The 21,245-nt window shown below is 48.9% G+C and overlaps 9 protein-coding genes across 9 annotated transcripts; 4 read left to right on the top strand and 5 right to left on the bottom strand.

The window, feature by feature from the left end:
• Positions 1–1,433: 1,433 nt before the first annotated feature.
• On the top strand, positions 1,434–2,852 carry N7520_000046 (AAR2 splicing factor family protein; the record flags this gene model as incomplete). Its single annotated transcript, XM_057133981.1, has 1 exon — positions 1,434–2,852. One exon carries the CDS (start codon positions 1,434–1,436, stop codon positions 2,850–2,852), a length of 1,419 nt encoding a protein of 472 aa, XP_056999917.1.
• Positions 2,853–3,374: 522 nt separating this feature from the next.
• Positions 3,375–4,502, bottom strand: N7520_000047 (arginase; the record flags this gene model as incomplete). Its single annotated transcript, XM_057133982.1, has 3 exons — positions 3,375–3,678; positions 3,752–4,335; positions 4,416–4,502. The coding sequence occupies 3 exons, from the start codon at positions 4,500–4,502 to the stop codon at positions 3,375–3,377; spliced, it is 975 nt and encodes a 324-aa protein (XP_056999918.1).
• Positions 4,503–5,029: 527 nt separating this feature from the next.
• On the top strand, positions 5,030–5,557 carry N7520_000048 (uncharacterized protein; the record flags this gene model as incomplete). Its single annotated transcript, XM_057133983.1, has 1 exon — positions 5,030–5,557. One exon carries the CDS (start codon positions 5,030–5,032, stop codon positions 5,555–5,557), a length of 528 nt encoding a protein of 175 aa, XP_056999919.1.
• A 509-nt stretch (positions 5,558–6,066) lies between these two features.
• On the top strand, positions 6,067–6,640 carry N7520_000049 (uncharacterized protein; the record flags this gene model as incomplete). Its single annotated transcript, XM_057133984.1, has 2 exons — positions 6,067–6,345; positions 6,416–6,640. 2 exons carry the CDS (start codon positions 6,067–6,069, stop codon positions 6,638–6,640), a joined length of 504 nt encoding a protein of 167 aa, XP_056999920.1.
• Positions 6,641–8,348: 1,708 nt separating this feature from the next.
• N7520_000050 (uncharacterized protein) lies at positions 8,349–10,235 on the bottom strand (the record flags this gene model as incomplete). The annotated part of the gene is made up of 1 exon (XM_057133985.1): positions 8,349–10,235. One exon carries the CDS (start codon positions 10,233–10,235, stop codon positions 8,349–8,351), a length of 1,887 nt encoding a protein of 628 aa, XP_056999921.1.
• Positions 10,236–13,842: 3,607 nt separating this feature from the next.
• N7520_000051 (beta-glucosidase) lies at positions 13,843–16,206 on the top strand (the record flags this gene model as incomplete). The annotated part of the gene is made up of 4 exons (XM_057133986.1): positions 13,843–14,361; positions 14,412–15,128; positions 15,181–15,335; positions 15,393–16,206. The coding sequence occupies 4 exons, from the start codon at positions 13,843–13,845 to the stop codon at positions 16,204–16,206; spliced, it is 2,205 nt and encodes a 734-aa protein (XP_056999922.1).
• Positions 16,207–17,224: 1,018 nt separating this feature from the next.
• Positions 17,225–17,459, bottom strand: N7520_000052 (exo-1-3-beta-D-glucanase; the record flags this gene model as incomplete). Its single annotated transcript, XM_057133987.1, has 2 exons — positions 17,225–17,278; positions 17,304–17,459. 2 exons carry the CDS (start codon positions 17,457–17,459, stop codon positions 17,225–17,227), a joined length of 210 nt encoding a protein of 69 aa, XP_056999923.1.
• A 470-nt stretch (positions 17,460–17,929) lies between these two features.
• On the bottom strand, positions 17,930–18,320 carry N7520_000053 (uncharacterized protein; the record flags this gene model as incomplete). The annotated part of the gene is made up of 2 exons (XM_057133988.1): positions 17,930–18,241; positions 18,264–18,320. The coding sequence occupies 2 exons, from the start codon at positions 18,318–18,320 to the stop codon at positions 17,930–17,932; spliced, it is 369 nt and encodes a 122-aa protein (XP_056999924.1).
• A 1,703-nt stretch (positions 18,321–20,023) lies between these two features.
• N7520_000054 (uncharacterized protein) lies at positions 20,024–21,139 on the bottom strand (the record flags this gene model as incomplete). The annotated part of the gene is made up of 2 exons (XM_057133989.1): positions 20,024–21,022; positions 21,080–21,139. 2 exons carry the CDS (start codon positions 21,137–21,139, stop codon positions 20,024–20,026), a joined length of 1,059 nt encoding a protein of 352 aa, XP_056999925.1.
• Positions 21,140–21,245: the final 106 nt, after the last annotated feature.

Genomic DNA, 21,245 nt, shown 5'->3' on the forward strand with positions numbered 1-21,245 from the left:
CAACGATGGATGCGGCTACGAGGATGCGAGTCGCGCGGGGGCAGCTGTAGATCTGGAACTAGATGAAGTTAAGATACCCCGGATGGGCACGGAAAATATGGCGACGGTGGACGCAGCGGAGCTAAATGCCATCGAGACGAGGCTGGGCGGCTGAGATGTGATGAAAGGCAAGGAATCCAGGATATCCCGCACCGTTGGCCGAGCCAAGAAACCCTGTACGATCGACGCACAGCGTCCATTTGTTGCAGAGACCACTAACAGCCTTCAGGAATGTATACTGCAATAGAGTCATTCAGCTCATTCGTCGACTCGCCTGCTCATCACGGCACCATGAACCCCGCCGGATTCCCTTTGATCGAGTGCTGGTAGCGAAGTCTCCGATACTCGCGAGAAGAAAAACACTCAACAACCATCTGCAGCAGTCACCTTGACTGCCTTGTCTTTGTAAGAAAGAAGTTTACATATCGCAGAAGCTCACGTGGGGGATAGGCGGGCGATTTTGTGGAATAAACGCCAAAACGTACCAAGTTGAGCAAATCAACGTAGTTTCCCTACATCAAGTCCGTCGAAATGAAAGTGCACGTCCCTGCTCGGCCAATGCCACGGATGGAACCGGGAGCGATGGAATTGGAGCCGAACGAGGAGAAGGAGCGAGGAAAATAACCGAAGAGGAACAGGAGCAGGAGGCGTGATAATATGGGGGAAGTGCTAGCCAAGTCACAAGTGCAGGGGCGGGATCTTGTACTCCGATTGCGCAACTGTGAAGGGAGATGCGATTGCCTTAGCCGATGGTTGAACAAGTTAAATGAGTGGCGGTGAGGTTTTCTTGGTGATGGTGGTCTGGTGAGATATAAGGAACTGAATGTAGTATATAGTTACGGCCCAACCGAGGACCGTGGCGTGACGGATTCAACTCCAGGGCAAGCGTGGGTGCGGGTGTGGAGCCTAGTTTCAGTGAGCTTGCGGATCTAAAGGTTATCTGTCAGACAACGAAGGGAACTACTAAGGACATGCTGGAATGATTTTGGTTAGGTATCATACTACTTTTTCTGGAGGAAGCTGTACGGAGTCTTCGGAAGATGCTCCCCGAAGGCGGTCTGGACTCTGGATGACGTTGACCTCACATAACTATATATCCATATTGCACTTGTGTTCATCTTTACATGAGCTGCAGTTCAAATCCCAGTCTTTTTTTTCTTTCTCCATATGGAAATATTCTCATAGAGGCTGATCTCACGAGAGGAACTTATCGTTGGGCCTTATCGCGGAGCAGATACTCCCCTCCCCTCCCCTACGCACTGATTCCTCTCGTCTCTTCTCATCTCCCTCATTCTGCCGATCTCACTTCATTTATCTTCCAACGTTGTTCGTAATCATCCACTGTGAGAGCAGTTGATAAAAATTCAAACGCCCATCAACATTTCATATTCAGGATGTCCTTACCAATTCAACCATCCCCGACCATCCTCCTCCCAGACCTCCCTCCGAAGACTCTTGTCGGCATCGATCTCATAACCTTTACCTCTACTGCCAATTTCCACGGAATCAGAGACCTTCCCGGTGGATGGCACTTCCTATACACCGGCACAACAGAGAGTCTATCCCTCCGCTCTGGAGCATGGTTCTACATTGGCGACGTCACCGCAGTTGGATACGAAAAAATTGACTCTGCACTCGTACCGCATACGAAAAAATCAACACAGAACAACGGGCCGGAGATCTACATCTGGAAATGGAGTGCTGACACCGAATCCCTCATTTCATTAAAAGGCGACAACGGCACCCATTGTCAAGAAGCCATGCGCCACAAAGCTAATCTAGGCGCGGTATGGCAGAGTGGGGGCCTATTCCGGTACCGAAGTCGCGTGTCCAAGTCCATGGTCACCAACGCCGAAGGAACAAAAGACGGAGAAGCAGCAAAGCTGGAGGATGACGAGGAAAGTGAGGAAAGCGGCCGCAAAGATTGGCGACGTCTTACCGATCGGATCTCTCCGGGTATTCTGACGCGCATGATTGGAAACCCGAATTACGACGTTGATGCGCATCCGCGATGGATGGTCACCTCTGCCAGTACGGCAAACCGCGATGCTGATCACATTCCTGGACTTGAACCGCGGAAGGTGGGAGAGGATGGTGTTCCACAGACCACTGGTGAACAAGAACGGGAGTTTGGGTTTCTTCCCATTGACCTGAAGCATACGTGGCGTGAAGGTGCCATTGGCCGCGAAAGGACCGAGGCGGCTCAGGATCGTTCTTGGGCATTGGGGGATTTGATGGATCGATTCTCCAGCTATAAGAATCCGGCTACCGGTGAAATGGTATTCAATGGGCAGCTGGGAGAGGCGCAAATTCTGGGAGAGTTGCAATTCACTTTCATGATGGTGTTGACCATGATGAACTACTCTTGCCTGCAGCAGTGGAAGCGATTACTCGAGCTTGTCTTGACATCTTTCAGGGCTATTGTAGATCAAGAAGGGTTCATGAGTGAGTTTGTGGCCTTGCTGCTCAGGCAACTGAAACGATGCGACGACGTTGAAGGTGGGTTGTTTGAAATGGATGGAGATGATGGCGGTGCGTTCCTTCGCGATCTGCTGAAGAAATTTCGCCGGTCAGTATATCAAGCTGTCGAAGAAGGCAAGGGATCCTTGGTCAAGAAAGAACTTGCAAGGCTGGAGAATTGGGTGAAGGAGGAGTATGACTGGGAGCTGACACACGAGACTCTTGTCAAGCGTGGCATGATTCAACTGGAAGACGGCGAAGAGGTCGAAATAGACATGGACGACAATGACGAAGATGAGGAGACTGGCGAGTACGCACCCATGATCGTTGATTCGGAGCAAGCTACTCTCTAGGGCCGTTGTCAAGTTTGCCAAAGGTTTCAAGTCGCGACTTTTTCAGGGAGTTGTCCTTGGCATACTTGTAGAAAATATGTCAGTCTTCAAGCAGGGAAGGTCGCTCGCACCTGCAGAGTGTATATGTCGCCTGTCCGCCGGTGACCTCGCTGTATATCTCATACACGTTGCAGGTGCAACTTTCCACTGACATCATGGAGGTTTGGAGAAGTCGCAACGAAGCCCCAGATCTAGCGTCCAATGTGGGTAGTAGTAACCAACAGCGTTCTGGTCAGAGACCTAAACATGAAGCCAGAGATGGCTGACTAGGGCCGCCAACATGCTGGATCGTGAAGGGCAAACGCGAAGATTGTCCACGTTAGCTGGGTTGCCTGTTAGTTGGCAAGATGTTGGACTTCACTAGTCTTCTCAAGCATGAGGATTACTGGAAACAGGAAAAATCATAATATCATAATTCTTCACTCTAGTTTCTCATCTTCTAAATCTCATAAGCTTCTAATAAAGGCGGACAGGTAAATCAAATCATAGTAGTGTATCGCCCAAAGCACTCCGGACCAGCGAGCATCCCGCGCGGATAGTCTCCGCCGCTCCAACTGACTCCAGACTGGGGTTCACCTCGACCAGATCCATGGCTATAAGATTGCCAGTCTCGTGTACAGCTTCGCAAATGAAGTCACCTTCACGCAAAGTTAGACCACCACGAACAGGGGTGCCGGTGCTAGGCGCCCACTGGGGATCCAATGCATCAACGTCAAAGGACAGATGGATGGGGGTATCGTTGCCAATATGAGCCAGTGCCATCTCAACAACCCGGCCAATTCCATGACTACATCGCAAAGGGTAAACGGTTAGCTAAGAGATAAAGCCAGGTGGAAACGACTGTCAGGGAAGAAACTTACCGATCAATATCGTGCATACTGAAAGCCTTGATCCCGTGTTCCCGAAGGAGCTTTTTCTCCCCACGGTCCACATCACGCAAGCCAATATAAACCAACTTGCGGGTGCTCACAATATGCTCATCCTGCAACCAGCCAAAAATGTCGCGTCTGTCCTCCCGAGCCAGTCGGGTCAAGAACGCCATGGGCATGCCGTGAATGTTGCCGCTGGGGCTCATTTCGGGAATGTTGATGTCGGCATGGGCATCGACCCAGATCACGCCAATTTCACGACCCAGTCGCTCCCGAATAGCCTTCGAAGTGCCGGAGATGGTGCCAATCGCAATGGAGTGGTCGCCGCCCAAGGTGAGCACGAACTTGCCATCCTTAGCGTAGTTGTAGACTTGAGTGCTCAGACGCTCAGTGACGGCGCTGACGGCTCGGGGCTTCTTCATGTTCCGGTGATCAGGGTCTTCTGCTGGGATGTCTTTTTCGTAGTAGTGGACGATGTTATCGTGGTGAATGGTATATTCGAGGTCCTCGCGGAGCTGGGTGAGGAGTCCAGCTTCGATCAAGGCCATTGGAGCGGCCTCAACACCCTTTTTCATCTATTGCAAACATGCGGATTAGTATTTGTCTCTGACGCGCTCGCTTTTCTTTCTCATCTTCTGGGCTGGATCTTGCTTACCTGGCCGCCATTGAATCCGACCGCAACCACGCCTAGTTGGTCAGGTTGTGTGAGGAAACGCGAGGTAATAGTAGATGGTTGCGTCATTGTGTGTATGAGATAAAGACTGGAGCTTGAGCTTTGAGAAAAGAAAGCACCAAAAAAAAGGTAGAGATTCCCAAGGGAGAGAGCGATCCGTTGGCTGGATGACGGATGATCTGCGATAAGATGGAGTGGATCGGAGGGGCACAATATGGTGGATAGGGAAAGGGATATTTGATTGAATTGAAGAAATTGATTTCACAAAAGGAAATGAAGACAACTTTATACCTTTTTCTCTTTTTCTCTTGTCAATCTCTTTCTAATATTTTCCCCCTCCTTTTCCCCCCCAATATATGGAGAATTCCACTTTGCCGTGTTCGCATCGGTAAAACCTGCACTTAGGGATCATTTGCACTCCGCCGAGTTCTCCATACTTCCGTTAAGTACAGGTTGAGGAGAGTTGCCCCATTTAAGGTCCCGAAATGTTCCACTACGTTACAATTGGATCTTGGCATTTTTCTCTTTATTTGCCTTTTTCTTTTTCTTTTTAAACAAATACAAGATACTTCCAGAGCACTCAACAGCATCACAACATGATGCAAACAGAACAAACCGCGGTGAAGTATGGCAGAAAATGGACCATCCAGAGACCTTCAGTACACAACCCCACGATCATTGCGCCTGTTGTGTCTCCTTCTGTCTTCTCGCCAAGTCATGAATCTTTAACATCCCGGGTTTGGCTACACATCTGCACCACATTCAGTTCCTTGCTTCACCGAGATTGCTGTACTCCCGGGAGTTTCATTCCGCCATGTCTTCCGCAGTCCGCCTATCTGATCCTCGCTTCGCAAGCAGATACCAGAGCGCTCTGTGATCCCGCCCCCTGCGCTTCTGACGTTGCTCACCTTCCTTTCAGAGTTCTTCCCCATGAATTCACTCCGGATCCATCTCGTCGAATTTGCTCGGCACTTTGCTTCGATGAACTTGCTAATGGTGGGGACTTCTCCGCTCTGGATCAACTTGTCGAAGTGCAGTGGCTGTGCAAGGCCTTTCTCACTTTCGGAAAGGCGCAGCTGACGACCTTCAAAGACGACGGTTGTCCATTCGCCCGGTATATCTAAAACATGGTGCTATTAATTCTTCCTGACGGTAAAATGCTGCGCAGTATTCGGAAGGCATGCAACCAAAGCTGCCGATGTAGGAGTAAATGCAAAGATGACGAGCGATTTAGTTTCAAAGCGGCAGATGTAAGGTAAAATGAAGATTTAAAGAAAGACATATTTCAGGCAGTTTATTTGAGATACCAACATCCTGCCGAATTTCTTCAGCGCATCCAGTAGGCTACTCACATCTTCAACCTCAAAAGTCTGACACATACTGCATGGCTGAATACATGTTGAAACTTTGCAGACGCTCGGGCTTCAATGGAGACCAAGACTCCGATAACAAGGGCAGAGTACAAATAACCACCGGGGTTAAGATAGTAAATCCGTCTTCTCTTTACCCCGTCAAGCCCATCCCGACTGGGATTCGCTTCATAGCATCACCACCCTCTTTTAGAACTCATCCCGCTTTTTTTCCTTCCAATGGAGGGCTTTGATCTGTGTTATCTACCTTCGACATCATCCCCATGGCCAAAATCGTCTTCATTACCAGTGCCAACACGGGCATCGGCTTCGAAATCGTCAAAGCACTAGCTGCCTCTGATCAATCCTACATCATTCTTCTGGGGGCCCGGTCGCTGGATAAGGCGCAAGGTGCTATTGATACCGCTCAGGAGGACTTCCCCGATTCAAATAGCCAGTTCTTTCCCATCCAGGTGGATATTGAGTACGATGATTTAATCAATCGCGCGTTTCTCGAGGTACAATCGAAGTACGGCAGGGTGGATGTCTCATCAACAATGCAGGTGAATAATGCATCTTCTCAATCAAAACTCCAGAAGATTTCTAACGGCGAAAGGGGCCCAATTCGACCAGCAATTCGCATCAGGACAGCTAGGGGCACGTGAGATGTGGAACCATACCTGGAGTGTCAACACCACAGGCACACAGATTCTGACTTACACATATGCTCCTCTATTGCTAGAAAGCGCGGACCCACTTTTGCTCTTCATCACGTCGCGCACTTCGACGTTGGCAGGCACCGAGAACCAGACGCTGCCGGTCAATCGAGTGGCGGCTAAAGGCTGGCATAAGACGTGATTCAGTGTGCCAGCATACAGCAGTGCAGAGACAGGCCTGAACCGGGTCGGGATTTTGGTCCCCGAGTAGTTGATTTCCGGTTCAAATATCCTAATCCAGCCTTCTGACAGGTCCCCACGAATATCGTGAGGGACCCGACATTCACGATCACATACCCCCGTCTACACTAATACACAGGATCTAAGCTTCAAACGTTTTATATCCGGAGGTCCAGTCTCTAGGGACTTCAGAGCGATGCCAAATGCCATCGAGGTTAATGCTAGACTTCCTATAAGGACTCCAGCAGGTCACCACGGGTACTCTGATCTTATCTGAAGAGACTGGTCGGTAGATATCGGCGTATACGTGAAGCCCATCTCGTAAAGGGATTGATGTGTCACGGTCCACAACGGAGTGAATTAACGTTTGCTCCCGTCCCTCCTCTTTAACATGGCCCTTTGGCAGGACGAAGCATTTAGGGTCGGATTGATCATTGAACGGTTTATATTTCGGGTGTGCCCCGACTGGCCAAGGCTTGACAAAATTAAGGTCAGGGGACCGAGACATGATCCTTTAGGTGGTGGTCATTGCGCAGTATGGGCGGACCCTGAGATTTGACCCTTTCGGTAGCTATATCGTTCTCCTCTAGGGTAAGATGCGAGCTAGGGCCATCGAACACAAGATAGCGCTTTTCGTCCTTCTTCGTACAATATATAGTAATTTCGATAAAAGAATCTAGCCACATAAGGGCTAATTCATCGCTGATCCAGCCAGATAGTGAGGTTTCCACTATCGTATTGTGTAGTAAGATCTTACTACCGTGAAACCAGCTCTCTATAAAAAAACCCGCCGCTTTCAAAGAGAAACAGCGCGACCATAGGCTAGCCAACGCCAGTGATACATTCAACAGCAGTAATATTTTTACCTCGCTCTGTCTCAGCAAGCTTAGGGTAATAAATCTGATCTAATCACATTACGTGATTTACCCTCACGAGGGCAAAAACCACGCTCATCAAAGTTGTATACTAGCCGCGCGGGGATACTTCTCAAGAGATTACCTAAGAAGATCATACCAGTGAGCTAGTAGGCCTGTATCTCCTGCTTGGATATGCTTCGATTCCTTCGTTCACTGCTTCACAGGGCCTAGTTTTAGAGCTTTTGGAAGACGTTGCGTAAGTGATTCGCCCACATCCTGCTGACCTTCTGATCAGGCTTACCAGCGCTTGCTAGCGCCCGATTCGCCTAAGCCTCTAGTAGTCCTGAAGGCGCTGACATATTACAATCACGCAGTCGACCTAGCCAGCATATCAGAGCTTCCTACTGGTAGGTTCTAAGTCCTTATTAACCGGCTTCCTAGTAGTACTAGGCTGGTGACGGTTTTGCACTTGATATAGAGGATTTGCCGGAGAACGCGAAATTGACGCGCAAATTTACAGATATTCGGTTTTATTTGCATCGGGGGGCTTCGCAAGCCTCAATCATGCGATCCTCAGCATATTTAGTGGCTTTAGACATGTGAATGGGAGATATCGCTTCAGAAAGAGTAGTAATGGGTGTCTTGAGAAGAATGGCAAACCTTATGTTTTTGGAAAATGCGGTGTGGGTGGGCCAAAAGGCACAGATAAAGACTATGGGCATAGAAAAGACTAGTTCCACAACTCCAATTCTTTCCGGCCTCTGCTATCACGACGTATGGTACATATCACACATTTGTGACGTAAGTAGCATGCTACTCCCCCGGAGGAGCATCAGGATCAGGGTTGTTGAACCAAGAGCGCCAAGTTACACCACTGACGGTACCCTCCTGTCCGGTCGGTTCCAAATTGAGAATCTGAATGACGTTATCTCTCTCTTGCATCCAGACACCTGGCAGATAATAAGATTGCTGTGGCCCAATCGTCCAGTAACGACCCAGATTGTTGCCATTGACCCAGATCACACCCTTGGTCCATCCTGGAAGTTCCAGCCAGGTATCGCTGATGGTGTGGAGGTCAAAAGTTCCAGTGTAGAATATGGGGCTCGATGAGGACGAGATGTTGGTCGGTGTACTAGCGCGAGATGGTTCGGCCATTCCCCTATCCAAGGGAAGCGTGTATACATCCCAGCCAGTCAAGGTATTACCTCCCACAGTCACATCACCGAAGATGCCCTTTGTTTGATATGGAATGTCCGAGCCAAAATTCACACGGCCCATGTTCTCGTTTAGGACATCCAAGACATCGCCAGAATTTAAGGTGACAGATAAATTTTGTTGTGCGTTGTTAGGGTACCGACTGTCAAACACGCCTTGCCGCACACCATTGACGTAGACGATAATTCGGTCCTTAGCCGCGACACCTGGTTGAAGCAATCCACTATAGGACTCGTTTACATTGGTCCGGTACAACGTGAATCCATACCATTGACCAAGTGCCTCCATGTTTGTTGGTGAATTCATATGTTGGGGAGTAGGGAGTCCATCAAATAGGTAGAAAGACGGCTCGACATCAATCTGTGGAATTGAGATCATTGGCTCAATGTGTGGAGCATCAGGCAAATGGCGTGAGAAAGGGCCAAGCGTCTGACGAAGGGCATAGTAGATATCATTGGGTCGGCCTGATTCGTCGAGAGGAGCGCCATAGTCGTAACTGGTAGTAACAGGTTCAGTTCCATTGCCAAAATCCGAGCCACTTTGAAACCCGAAGTTTGTACCCCCATTGAACATATAGATACTAAAAGAATCACCACTAGTCACAGTGCTCTTGAGTATTGATTGGGCATTCTCAATAGCTTGGGTATTGTTGACGTCTGATTCATGCGCTGCGTATGGGTCCCACTTATCAATCCAGGTAATATAGTACTCGCCATCCAAGTTGGGACCCTGGCTGCTGACGTTAAGATAAGAAGATCGGCTTTGGAAACTGGGTAATGGAGTTGTTCCATCGATCTCCGCAAGAACACCAGGGATTGAACCGGCCTGTAAGGAGCTCTGTGAACTTCCGTCATTCGTATAAACGACAACACCACTACCAGCAAAGCTGGCCTTGAACTGTGCTGCAAGAGCATCTGTATATGAGTGATCGTCGCTATAGAATCCGTATTCGTTCTCAATCTGCACCATGATGATGGGGCCGCCATTGCTAATCATCATGGGGCGCAGCCAGTCGGCCAACCAGTTGAGCCAGGACTGGGTCCGATCCAAGAATTGTGGGTTTTTAGAGCGCACCGTCATGTTGTCAATGTTGTTTAGCCAGGCTGGGAAGCCTCCCCACTCGTGCTCGCCGCAAATATAAGGCCCAACACGGAGCACAACCTGCAAGCCGGCTTCATGTGCCTCCTGCGCATAGGCATAGATATCGTTGTTTCCGTTGGTATGGTATACGCCCGGTTGATCCTCGATATTGTTCCAGTAAACGTAGCCAAATATGGTGTTCAGGCCCATTGCACATGCCATTGCAAGACGTTGCTTCCAATATTGCCATGGAACACGCTGGGGATCCATTTGGCCACCGATAATTTGAAAAGGTTCGCCATTGAGGAGGAAACTGGTTGTATTGTACGTGAATGAATGTGCCAGAGCTGAGCTTGCATGGGCGAAAGCCGCCAGACCAAGAGAGAGTGTGGTAAAAACCCGCATCGCTAGTGTATGTTCTAAAGCGAATTGAGAAGAAGCATGTGTCGGTTTTTTCTCACATTGCCTTCAAATGGGGTGGATGACATGCACTTATATTTCCTGTCCTTTTTTGGGTTCATAGCAGGTTTCGATTCTAAACTCCCCGCTTTAATCTGAGAGGCGCCGGAATTAATCTGAGATCGACGCCCCTCAAGAGAATGACACCTCAGATGCGGAGAAATATTGAGAATCCTCCAGACCGAGTTTGAAATGTCCGATGGTAGCTTCTGATGACGTTCACAGCGATGGTGGCAAAGGCCAATGAATCGTCCGACCCAATATAATAAATATGCATTGACTTTGCAATGCTGTTGTCGTGGGGGAAATATGGATAAATATGCCCGGTTTTGATCGAAGAAAATTACATCGATCTCAAGAGATGGGCTTAGTTATGACTCCATATTCATGTCCCTGGTCAGCTTTAGTTTCTGGATAGTCTGATGCCTATCTCGTTGCACGAACCTCCCAGATCAAATTTTCGGGGGGGGGGGGGGGGTGTGGGAGCTTTTGCTCACGAATCGTATGTCTTTCATAGCCCCCGGGCTCATTATAGATAATAAACTTCATTAATAACAATAACAATAACAATAACAATAAAAATCAGAAAAATAATAATAATAATAATAATAATAATAATTCGAATTCAACAACCAGTTCGTATTACGGTTCAGCGATACGGCGGAAGAAACGGGCCCGCCAGGAATGTGGACACGCTTGAGTCCGCATTTCCGATAATTCTCCGCAGATTTAGCAGGTCTCGAGTCACCGGGAAGGTATTTAATGGGAGATGCACGGTATAACAGGGGTATTAAACCCTAATTTACACTAGGGCAATTCAGAGGTTGCAAAGCTCCCGAGTAGTCTTCTTCATTACCCAAGTCTGGATATCCGGACCCAACCCGGCCCAGTACCCAATTGGGTCGGGTATTAGGGCCAAACTTTGGACCCAAATTGAGTCCTGAAGAAGCCTACTCCCGGGCACCTACCCCGATATCGAGTGACTTACGGACAAGCATCGTCGAGCGTTCGGCCCTGGTAATCTCTGATGTAGACGAAACAGGTAGCTGATAATGGGTGTAGACTTTTTCAATTACTAGATCTTCTCCTTCATTCTTACTCTTCTCTATCAGACAAATTATCCAATATAACCCATAGTATGGGCTGATTAACGATCAGACCTTCAAGTGAGGGGGTTATTCCTGCTTTAATACCCGCTTCCGGGGTAGCTAAAAGTATATATATATCCTGCGCCTCTGATATTATTCTGCTTTATTAGCTTCTTCCCATAGATAGTCTATACGTGGGCTTCTAAGATATCGTTCTCTAATTAGGATAGTATGACCATATACGCTCAGATGTCGGATAACCAGCCCGATAATAATGGAGGAAAGGAATCTTCTATAGGAATTGATCATTATTTAGGAACTACAGTAATTCAGACTAGGTTTAATTCTAGATAATGGAACTCGATCAAACAAATAAATATAATATATAATGAGAGATTATGCGAGATATCCTTTATATAGATAACATTCGAATGAACATATCACGCCGAGTTTACTAGGTGTACTGTATTCACCACTATATAGATACCTTAGTGACCGTTGAAAATTAGAAATACGACTTTTTAGAAATTAGCGGGTATAGCCCATCTACCCCCTCTCTCTACAACGTTACATCGAAAGAAGGAGATAGGGCTCACCGGAGATATAAGGCTTGGCGTTCTAGCTGAGATAAGAAGGTTATTAGTTCCAACTTCCGTAATAAATAAAGCATTAAGGCCGTCCAAACGAACCGACTTTAAATCCCCCCAAGATGACGTCCACGTACTCCGCAAATTTTAATTTAAGAATCCTATACAACAAGCTAGAAATCAGACTAATAGTCCTATGGCGTACCCACACCGCTTGGGTATTGCGGTATGGGTACGCTATAGGACTATTAGAGTAAGTTTCAGACACCGTGCGCATAACATGAATCGAGCGGAAGACCACAAAGTATGGAAATGGTCAATAGCTCCAACTTCCATATTGCACCTCGTACCAGTTCCCATCTGTCACCACGGATCCAGGCTCCAAACTTTGGAACCTGACTCGCGCGATTTGGACTAGGTGATGAAGTCTACGCGGTCGTAGATTTTACAATGGACAGGCCTCACTCCGCTGATGCATAAACTTATGTGCCGTGCAAGAACTTGGAGCGGGAGAGGGGCCTTCTTGTCAAGCGCAACGCCGTCTTGCTAAGATGTCGACGTACAGTATTCCAACGCCCTAATGACAGCCAGAGGCCGGCTGCCGGTTCTCGTCTATTAGGCCGATGCTTGGTCCTCCATGGTGGAAAGTTAGTTTTGCTTTAGAGACTTTTGTTAACAAATAAGTGAGGATAGCACCTTGAACAAAATAGGCAGCTGTCCGGAGTAGTGCCGACGCGATGCAACCATGTGGCTTGCAAGGTGAGATGTAAATTGTTTGTAGTCGAGAATCGACAACCCCTTTTCTTTTCTCCTTCTCCCGGCGGCGTATCGACAAGAGCACGGCGCAGCCAACACCAAACACCGAGATGCACGTCTCGATCTGCGTTCCCCGATGCGGCAAGGATGCGCGCGCCAGGAAATGCTCCAGGCGCTGTATCGACCACTTCCGCGTTCTCCGCCAGGCAGTGTTCTGTTCTAGACCGCTCATTTGAAAAGCCCACATTGCCGGGGCCCATGCGTTTAATGCCATCAGGAAAGTCGGCTCTAACGCGGAAGACGGGTCAGATTAGTCAGATAAGCGCCGCGTGTGCTGTGTATACTAGACACAAAGGCGTTATTTAGTCATTCTCACAATCAGTGATGGTCGTCTCTCAAAAATGGATACTGTCGCACGCCTTGACACTGTGGGACTTAGGGTTACTTCGTTGACCCACCATCGGGCCAAGATTGTAGCATCTTGATTGCCTTCTTCCAGGACGAGGTTCTCCGGGGCAAATCTCCGTGGAGGACAGTGATTTGCGGGACACAAACAATGATAGGTTTGCTAGGGGGGCCACTGTGGCTAATTACGGAACATGAATAGGCGAGCCGGTAAGTTTAACGTGGTCGTTTGAGCACTTCAAGGGAATTATAGAGTATTGGTAGCGATTATGTGGGGAAATTATGGCCTGAAATCCGAGTCCGAAAGTTTTGCTCCGACTTTTCCCCACAATGTAGCACCTTCGAAACTCCGCCGTCCAACCATTGGTACACAGCGGCACGGCTCGATTGCATCCATGTTACTAGCTTATGTTTTAATTGCCGTGTCGCATGCTTGGCTCGGCACTACTTTCACAGTTATGTCACCCTGAATTTTGTAGAAAGGGCCCTGGGTACCATTTGGCGCCTTCTGCCGAGCACAGGGGCCCTCGCCAATCTCGGGTCATGGGGTTTTGCATTTACCTAGAAGTCCGAGCGGATACTGGGGCTAATATGAGGGGCCTCGAGACAAAGCAAATTTGTCTCGGTTCCTTCGTGAAAGAGAGACTATAAAAAGGGGACAGGGGTCCCGTATTCGATTCAAGGTCTCGATACATCAGAGCTTCCAGCTCCTTTCCAATGCACCTTTTTTTCTCTGTTTTGGCAACCACCACGGCCGTCCAAGCTTATAGCTTGGGGAGTGCTGGGTGGGATGCAGCTTATTCGAAAGCCCAGAGAGCATTATACAGGCTCAATCAGACTGAAAAGATCGGTATCGTGACTGGTGTGACTTGGGAAGGTGGACCCTGTGTCGGCAACACATACTCTGCCGAGTCAATTGGCTACCCATCCTTGTGTTTGCAGGATTCACCACTTGGTATTCGAGACGTGAGCCCCGTCACGGCTTTCCCAGCTGGTATTAATGCCGGTGCAACATGGGATCGCAGTCTGATGTACGCCCGCGGCGCTGCAATGGGAGCCGAAGCCAAGGGGCTAGGTGTCAATGTACAACTGGGACCAGTGGCAGGACCCCTCGGAAAGAACCCTGATGGAGGCAGAATCTGGGAGGGCTTCTCTGTTGACCCTTATCTGAGTGGTGTTGCGATGGAGGAGACGATTCAAGGCATGCAGACCTCTGGCGTTCAAGCGTGCGCCAAAGTATGTGACACCATCTAGTACGTGTTGAAACTTTCTAATCAGATTAACAGCACTGGCTTGGAAACGAGCAAGAACACAACCGAGATACTATCAGCTCTAACATTGGCGATCGTGCGGCGCATGAGCTGTATGTATGGCCATTCATGAACGCCGTGAAAGCAAATGTCGCTTCTGTCATGTGCTCGTACAATCAAGTCAACGGAACATGGGCCTGCGAGAGTGATGCCATTTTGAACAAGCTTATGAAGGACGAGCTCGGTTTCCGGGGCTATGTCATGAGTGACTGGAACGCACAGCATACTACTGTTAACAGCGCTTTGGCTGGACTTGACATGACCATGCCTGGAAGTGACTTCAATTCCCCACCCGGTAGCATCTTCTGGGGAGCGAATCTGCAGAAAGCTGTTGCCGCTGGCTCGGTGTCTCAGGCGCGTCTGGACAATATGGTCACTCGAATTCTGGCGGCCTGGTATCTCGTTGGTCAAGATGAAGACTACCCTGAGGTAGCCTTCAGCTCTTGGAATGGTGTCAATGCCAGCGTGGATGTGACTGATGACCACGGCTCTGTTGCCCGCGTTGTGGCCCGTGATTCGATAATTCTGTTGAGGAATCATGACAAGGTCTTGCCCATTACCAGACTGAAGAGCCTGGCTATTATTGGCTCGGATGCCATCGTCAATCCAGAGGGACCCAATGCGTGCAGTGACCGCAGTTGCGACAATGGCACGTTGGCCATGGGTTGGGGTAGTGGTACCGCTCAGTTCCCTGTAAATGATGATCGATTTTGCGCGTAAACACCAAAGCTAACTTGCCAAACAGTATCTCGTCGGTCCCCTCGATGCAATTCTGGCACAATCCGAGAAGACCGCCACCAAGGTCATTCAAAGCACCACCGATGACACTACTGCGGCAGCCAAAGCTGCAGCGGCAGCCGAGACCGCAGTGGTTTTCATCAACTCCGACTCTGGCGAAGGGTAAACAAGACCTCTAATATGAACCAGGTGTAGCATGCTAATATTGTGATTTTCCAGATACATCACTGTGGAAGGCAATGCAGGCGACAGAAACAACCTTGACCCCTGGCACAATGGCAACGCACTCGTCGAGGCCGTCGCCGCCGTGAACAAGAATGTTATTGTTGTTGTGCACAGCGTTGGACCCGTGATTCTTGAAACAATTCTCGCCCAGCCGAACGTCAAGGCAATCGTTTGGGCCGGAATTCCTGGTCAGGAAAGTGGAAATGCTTTGGTCGACGTGATGTACGGTTCCGTTTCTCCCAGTGGAAAATTGCCCTACACGATCGCCAAGCAGCGCAGCGACTACGGCACCGGCTGGACAAATGCCGAGGTTGATAATTTCACCGAAGGTCTTTTCATTGACTACCGCCACTTCGACGAGAGCGGTCTCGTCCCTCGCTACGAGTTCGGCTATGGACTTTCGTATACGACCTTCGCTTATAGCGCCATCGGTATCCATGTCTTTGCCACTTCTGGACCATCAAACGGACCCGTCGTTCCAGGTGGTTCGGCTGAGCTTTTTGAACCAGTTGGCACTGTCACGGCACTCATTCGGAACAGTGGTTCAGTCACTGGCTCCGAGGTTGCGCAGCTTTACATTGGTCTTCCGGATTCTGCTCCTTGGACCCCACCGAAGCAGTTGCGCGGGTTCCAGAAGCTGAAGCTCGCAGCTAAGCAATCGACTTTGGCTTCCTTTGAGCTTACCAGACGTGATCTGAGTTACTGGGATGTTGCGACACAGGCATGGCTCGTGCCTAGCGGTACATTCAAGGTGTATGTTGGTAGCTCAAGTCGGGATATTCGCCTGCAGGGTACTTTCACTGTTTAAGGGTGAGCCCGGAGATAACCGGAGCACATATTCTATGATTGATAAATATTAAAACTACAAGTACCTGAAGCAAAATCTACCGGAGATGCTATCTGTATCAAGAAGTGAGTAAATTCGGGGTAGCCAGCCCATCGTCATGGGTCGGGGTAGACCCTTTTTCCAACGCGCTATTTGTGCCTCGTATTAGCGCCCCCCACCTAGCGGTGAGAGTGCGCCTGAGTGGTAGCCTAATCCTAAGCGATAGCCTAAATTTGATACGATGCATATGTTGAAGCGGGGGCGGCTCGGTGGCTGTCTGACTATGCAAACTGGGCGATACCAGCAAGAGAACACCACCACTCCCATGACCACAGCGACGTAGGCCAGAGGGTTGCCATGATAGATGCACCGCGATTGATCCTTAGTGCCTTATCATGAATGAAAGAAAGGGTGGAAACCGGGGTGAAATTGAGTAATTGTCTGATCTATCTCTAATTCCATGATGGGAATACAGGTCACTTTTCCAACTGCTGGATCCAACTCTTCCCGGGAATTATTGCTCAATCAAGATTTATCTGCTTGACCCACACTACCGCATCTGCTCATTCAGAAATGCGCCGCCGCAGTAGCATCACTGGTGGATCAGGAAGCGAGCTAGGTCCTCGCTATAGCGGGGCTGCCTCACTGACTGGTGGATGAGATCTTCCGTGGCACGGATGACTGGCAAATGGAAATGGAGGAGGGTACATAGCATCATCAGAATATCATCAGAGAGCATATCTAGAAAGAGGTTTCTAGGCTGGCGCGTATGTCTGCTCCGGGATTTTCATACCAACCGGCGACATGTTCATGGCGCTAATGTGGAATGAACTTGCACGCTAGAGAATTTTTCACATTCTATACCCCATCCTAGCGATACTTTAACACTATTCCCACAACCGGGCCCCGCGATATTCGCCCTTTGCAATGCACTTGAAAGAAGGGTCGGGGGTTTTACAGATGATTGGTCATCATCTACATAGAAAGCATATCTCCTATATCAGTCGGTTAGCGAGGTATAACCTCGTAAACATTCCCTCCCTTCCCACTCTCCCTGCAAGAGGGTGATAGTTTCCTACATTAATCTCACAGATAATCTTGGTCATATCCTCAAACTTATCATATTCAGCTTTGTTCGGGTCATTCTCTGTGAGCGCGCGACGCGCGGTAGCCGCTTTCGCGAAGTCCTCGTCATCTATCAGTCCACCGCCGGCGACCAAGTCTAAGAGAACCATGGGGGCGGAGAGCTTCTAAAACGTTTTTCGATTCTGCCGCTAATCCCAGATTTTCATAGCTTACCTACGCTGTATCTGCCTTGCTAAGAGCATGTGCAATCGCTCGCGAAACCACATCTCCAAGGGGGTCATTTTCTTATCGCCCAGCTCACCAATGCAGTTACTCAATTGTCTAAAATTGATGCTAAGGGCTGAGAGGGGACAGTCGGTATTGATCAAACATGGATGGTCATACAAAATCAACACCCATTCTCGATGACAACAAGCATGATGGGATTATGTCACGGGCCTGCTCCAAATTCTTCCAGAATGTGCTTAAGCCGTTCATCTTGTTTGTGTTTTCCCAGCATTTCCATCTTCCAAGTTCTCCATTCTGTGTCCTTTTCGACGCCAAATGCAGCTTAGATGCCCCGGACTAGTAGCCGTGTTTCTTCCCAAGGGATATCCACGTCAAAACCAAAGAACAATCTTCATAATCTTTCTTTCGTGATATCATCCATACCAGCTGCCCCCTTAGCTTTCAGGAAACGAGCTGATGTCAGATCATGAACAGTCAAGGACGACATGCCATTATAAATGCTGGCCATTTGTGCTGTCGCCAAAGACGGCCCAAATGCTTCATCAACTGGGACGACTCGAGTCATTTGCCAATCTATGATTCCAGTAATATTCAACTCATCGTCCACCATCAAGTGATCTCCCTTATCGTCCACGTGCTTGAGGTAGAATTGCTCCGTAACTTCCACTGAATTGTGTCCCGGCTTCGCTGCCAGAGTCTGGAGCTGAGAGCAAGTATGCAAATACTAAATTGGCATTTGCAGTAAAAAGTGCGAAAAGCTGGCCGTCGGAAATGAGGGCCATTTTTTGCTCCACGAATGAAGTGTAGTAGTCCATGAATGTGCTAAAAGGCCCCGAAGGACTCAGAGAAAAAAAACTCTCACTAGCAATAGCAGAGACTATTGGCTCGGAAGGCGAAAGGCCCGGGAGGAGAGACCCAGCCTCGGAGAATGGATTACTCGAGCTCAATCAGAATATCTGGGAGCTAACTCCGGACCGATGGCGGATCCACCCGCGGGAGGGCCCGAGCCCCCTCCCACAAACACCCAAGAAACCCAAGCCAGCTTCTCAGTTGAGATTTCCAGCCTCGAGTATCGATCGACGCAGGCCAGATCATAGGGGAAAGATCGAGAAATGGTGAAGCTCATACACCCACCGAGGGCACAGGCTGGATTACCACCAGAGAAGTATTGTCTTCATTCTTTCCCAGCATCAACATTTACAATTTTCACCGAATGCTCGCCTTTTCTTCTGATCTAGTTTACCTTATCATGGTACTTAGCTCAAAGTCTTCTGGGCAATGCGATCCACTCTCTTACCCAGGATCATGAAGGATAGCAAAGACTGCCACCGGGGAATCCAGAGAAACCATGAGGAGCTCCGGAACCAGAGCCGAGAGATTGAGAATTGCGACCAAGTCGAAGATGAGAGGGCTTAAGCTCCACTGCAAGGTTGAAGTTGGCCTGTCACTGACGAAAGAGAACGCGTCTACTTTCGAGAATCCAAGAAGCCAGACCACGACGAAATGCGATGCGAATGCTGACCACTCTACCACGCTTTCGGTTTATGCATACACCTAACTCAGGAGCACAGAGTTTCCCACATGCGTCCCAAGTCCATGATCTCTTGTGGGGACATAGACTGCATGAGCTCAGCACCTCTCTGCTGGTTACAATTCACCTTTTCCCAGATTGCAAGGTGGCCAAGGCAAGTTGAAGTTGATTATAGCACGACCAAGCCTTACATAGCCGATATGTTGTGACACACAGGTATCAAACTTCCTTCAAGTTCTGACCCACCATATACATCATTTCGTTCCCTTGGACTTCCTTGGTTCTTGCTTCGTTTGCCTCCAGCTAGTAGACCCTATAAGCCGATCCATCGCGAGTTCCGTCTTTCACGATCTCGATTATCTCTCTGGCACCGGAGTCGTCTTCAACAAGGAGTCCCATACTTGTTTAGTCGAATAGCAAATGAATCCTATGAAGCTCGCTGCAAATTACGAAACAACAAGGCAGGAAAAAGTTGATAAAATGGTGACATCAACAATCAAATTCCCTCGCCATGATGCCGCCAGTCCTGTGTAATTGCACCCAAATTGTTAGCAAGGGAACGATTTCTCGCGGGCCTCCCTTTGGATGATATCATTTGAACAAAACAACCTAGGCAATGTGAGTGTCTTCTTCTCAATGTTTGTCCAGAGATCTCCTCTCTCCACTATATACCTGACTAGTCCAGTAGGCTGCCGCCATATCCATTCCATGTATCCGATAGCTCTACGGTATGACTATAGGAACTCAGAAACATACTATAGTCAATTCTAAATCGTAGCTTTGAATGATTCAAATGATTTGTGGTCGGATGCGCTTGTAATAGGGTTGAAACCAGACTGATTTCATAAGACTATTCTTGCGAGGTTGGAGTCAAAGCTACTTAAGCAGGACCATATGATATGGATCCAATAGGAAATACTAACTTGCTATTGGAGTATAGATTGCTTTTATGAATCAACCTCTTTGGATATCATTCAAAAACCCGGTTACCCTCTGCACTAAAATGCGCCTTGGTTCTGCTTGGTCCGGGTCACTTAACTGATGGGAGGCATTTGGAATAACCAAACTGCGCGAATCCCAAAACTCCTGGTCACCGGCATTGATAGCTTTCTCCCACCGCTGGAGAAGTGCACCCTTGTTGACCCATGGAGGAACGGACTGGTCTCGGCCCGAATATAATACTAAGAGCTTCTGATTGAGAAGTGCTCTGGCACCAACCATTCCAAAGGTCTCCGCAAGCCGTTCGTCGCTCAGGTCTGAACTGAACAGATCATCTTCATCTGGCTTCTCTGGACTGTCGGGGCTGGTCAAGCTCAAAAATCGGCGGCTGCTCACCGGTGTTGAGTTGCCATATCCAATTCTGCCAGTCACTGACAATGGAACAAGAGTATCCACGGAATCACCGTCCTCGTATGTCTTGTTTCGTGCTTCTTCGACCGCCTTGTTGTAAATCTCACGCATCTCTGCAGGGCTGTTTCGCTCGGTCCCGTCCTCCAAAACCTGAAGAATGCCTTCACGATCGGATACAGGGGATTGCATAATAGCTCCATCGATGGGGCCACGAATGATAGGCTTCCAATCGCGGTCGAGGATGGGATGTGCCGGTCGGGGGTTCGGGCAATTAATGTAGTGCATTACATCTTGGCAGCCCGTGGAAGAACCCATAACAACCACTTTTCCAGTCCCGTAGTGTGGTTCCTTGTATCCCCGAATATATTTCACACATTGCGCAATCTCGTCGATATCTTGGCCTAGTCGGCCCATGCCCCAGCCTCCGTAGGAACAGCTCAGGGCGAGGTTGAAAATTGTCCATTCAGTTCCCTCCAGTGCCGATGCCAGATCAGCAAGATATTCCACGGTGCCAAGGCCATCGCCCAATCCACCGACAAAAACAAGGGTATGTGGTTTGCGGGGGGAACCACGGGTGTGTTCGAAGGCGACAAGACGGGGGGTCTGCACATGGCCAAATATTAGTATGTCAAGTGCATTTTGTAGACAGTGGTGACTCACAATATGGTGCAGAACACCCGGCTGGCCACGGGCCAAGGAGCTAAGAGGCTTGATTTGCATAGTGTGGGCGGTTCCAAGGTTGTAAGGATGAAGCCGCGGAGTAGGATCAGATAAGGCGGTTAATCAGATCAATCACCGATAACCGGACGGGATCGGAGGAAATTCG

This window comes from Penicillium odoratum (genome assembly GCF_028828045.1).
Source record: "Penicillium odoratum strain IBT 22623 chromosome Unknown utg000001l_segment0_segment0, whole genome shotgun sequence".
NCBI lineage: Eukaryota > Fungi > Ascomycota > Eurotiomycetes > Eurotiales > Aspergillaceae > Penicillium > Penicillium odoratum.